The sequence below is a fragment of the Electrophorus electricus genome, chromosome 22 (assembly GCF_013358815.1).
Source record: "Electrophorus electricus isolate fEleEle1 chromosome 22, fEleEle1.pri, whole genome shotgun sequence".
NCBI lineage: Eukaryota > Metazoa > Chordata > Actinopteri > Gymnotiformes > Gymnotidae > Electrophorus > Electrophorus electricus.
Window position 1 is genome coordinate 11,653,854 of NC_049556.1, and position 2,500 is coordinate 11,656,353.

Below are 2,500 nucleotides of genomic sequence, written 5' to 3' on the forward strand. Positions count from 1 at the left end.
TACATGCTTGAGTCTCTCATAGCCCGGTCTCCAGGACCTGTGTGGGCCTGTATTAACAGTGGCTTTGAGGAGTTCATTAGCCCCTTAAATTAGCGAGCTGCTGTTGAAGTGCAGGAGGCAGAACAGGGAAAGAGGTGGGAAAAAGCACCACGTTGTCTGGTTTATGAAAAGACTCACATATTGAAGGCCTTGTTGAGCTGAACGGGGAAAGGAGGTGAGAGGCAGTTCCAGGCAGTCGCCTCTGAAAGCCGTTACACTTGACATGAGAAGATGGAACCCAGCACTGCAGACACAAGTCTTTAGATGTTGAAATTCAGCTGGTCTGAACATTAATGGGGCTTGGACTTAAATCAAAGGCTCTTAGTGGGTTATTGTGCCTTTTGCAATATTTTGCGACATTATGGTAGCAAGCAGGAAGCTGATCTTGTGCAATCAGTGATGTAGGTGCTCTCTGATCTGTGCTGAACTGGTCTGACCTGGTTTGACCTTGTCTGGACTGGTCTGGTCTGGTCTGACCTGGTCTGGTCTGACGTGGTCTGCTCTTATCTAGTCTGACCTGGTCTGCTTTAACCTGGTCTGGTCTGATCTGGTCTGCTATAACCTGGTCTAATCTGGTCTGGTTTGACCTTGTCTGCTTTAACCTGCTTTAATCTGGTTTAGCCTAAGACTATGTGGTAAAGCACACATTCTTTCACCCTGACAGACACGAGAAATTGGAGGGTTTCTATTAGCATGAGAAGAAGATAAGATTTTCAAGTCCACTGAACTGAACCCATCCTGAGCTGGTGTGTAAGGGATGGTGTGTAATGTCAGAATAGTTGTGCAGTCCAGAACAGTGCACTGCAGGTTGTTTTTAACAAGTCTGTTCAGATGTCAGTTGAGAGTCCAAGCACGTGTGTGTGCGTGTGTGTGTGTGTGTGTGTGTGTGTGTGTGTGTGTGTGTGTGTGTACGTGTGTACGTGTGTGTGTGCGTGCGTGCGTGCGTGTGTGTGTGTGTGTGTGTGTGTGTGTGTGTGTGTGTACGTGTGTGTGTGTGCGTGTACATGCGTGCGTGTGTGTGTGTGTGTGTGTGTGTGTGTGTGTGTGTGTGTGTATGTTGTTCATTACTTTCAGGGTCAACCAGGAGTTATGGGTCTGCAGGGAGAACCAGGAATGGAAGGGTACACTGTGAGTTACTCTGGCTTTCATTCAAAACCAACACACACACACACACACACACACACACACACACACACACACACACATACACACACACACACACACACACACACACACACACACACACACACACACACACACAATTTTCATCCTTCAGACACAGAGCCCCCAGGAGTCTCTGCACAGTGTTACTGATTCATAAAACAGACTCAAAAACAGAAACACTTTTCTCCATAATTTATATTAACACACCAAGGCCGATCTTTGGGCCTGCAGACACACGCGTGTGCAGAGACACTCGCTCCCGTGTACACGCGCTCCCACACCCCTCCAACCCTCCATGCTTCATATGTCACACTTGAGGGCTTGGGTTTCTTCCCAGCTTTAAGCCCTGTGCTGAGTGAGATGGTGCCCTAATCTCTCTCTGGTCTGCTAGACATCACCGGGAGATGGTTTTTCCAAACCCATCCCATCACATTTTGGCTTTTCGGTGGGATTAAACTGTCTCAGTGCTTTAAACCAATCCAGGAAGCTAAATCAGAACAGATGCCTTCTGTGAAATCTAGCCATTCTCCGGATTTGGCTACCATTGTTAGCAAGGGGTTCTGGGAACCTTGAGTCATGTTATCTCTACTGCAGCCTACACGAGATTTGTCTGAGTCATTTCCGTGGTGGAAAGCCACGAACCGTCTTGGTCACTCAAAACTGAATGATCACTGGCTAATTTAGGCACCACACTGAATAGGTCTCCGCACACAATGCGCATCACTGCTTACACACGAGTGCCCCACACCCACATGTGGCCAAATGCATTACGGCCTCAGTCTACGTTCCACCTCCTCATTCACATTGATGATTATGCATTGTAAGCAACGAATGACCATACTGTGAGATACAGGATTATAATGATGTAAAGGCTAGTGATTGGACAAAAGGAATTAAGACAGTTTGCACAAAGATATCAGGTTGTACTTACACACAGCTGCAATATTTATGTTGTCACAAAGTCTCTTTGTAGCTTTATAGCTTTATGTTCTGTGCTGGTATCTGGTGTGGCACGTACACACACACATATTCTTCAAGTGCATACATGCATGCAGGAAAGCACATGCACAAATGCATTCATGAACAGATGTGGTTCTGTACAATACACACACACACGCACACAAAATAAACAGAGTTTAAACAAGGGCTATTCCTATTCTAGCTCTTTGTAAACAAGGGCTTCCAGCTCTTTGTAGATATCACACCCTGTAGATATCTCTCCTGTAGATATCTCTCCTGTAAATATCTCTACTGTAGATCTCTCACCCTGAGGATATCTCTCCTGTAGATATCTCAC

At 46.2% G+C, this 2,500-nt stretch overlaps 1 protein-coding gene across 2 annotated transcripts in view; it reads left to right on the top strand.

Annotated features, from left to right (window-relative positions):
* Window positions 1-2,500, top strand: part of LOC113568523 (collagen alpha-1(XXIV) chain) — a 90,422-nt gene that overhangs the window by 66,650 nt on the left and 21,272 nt on the right. For both annotated transcript variants that reach the window (XM_035521491.1, XM_035521492.1), the window contains one exon: window positions 1,114-1,167. In XM_035521491.1, coding sequence (XP_035377384.1) covers window positions 1,114-1,167 — 54 coding nt within the window. The remainder of the gene's footprint in view (window positions 1-1,113; window positions 1,168-2,500) is intronic.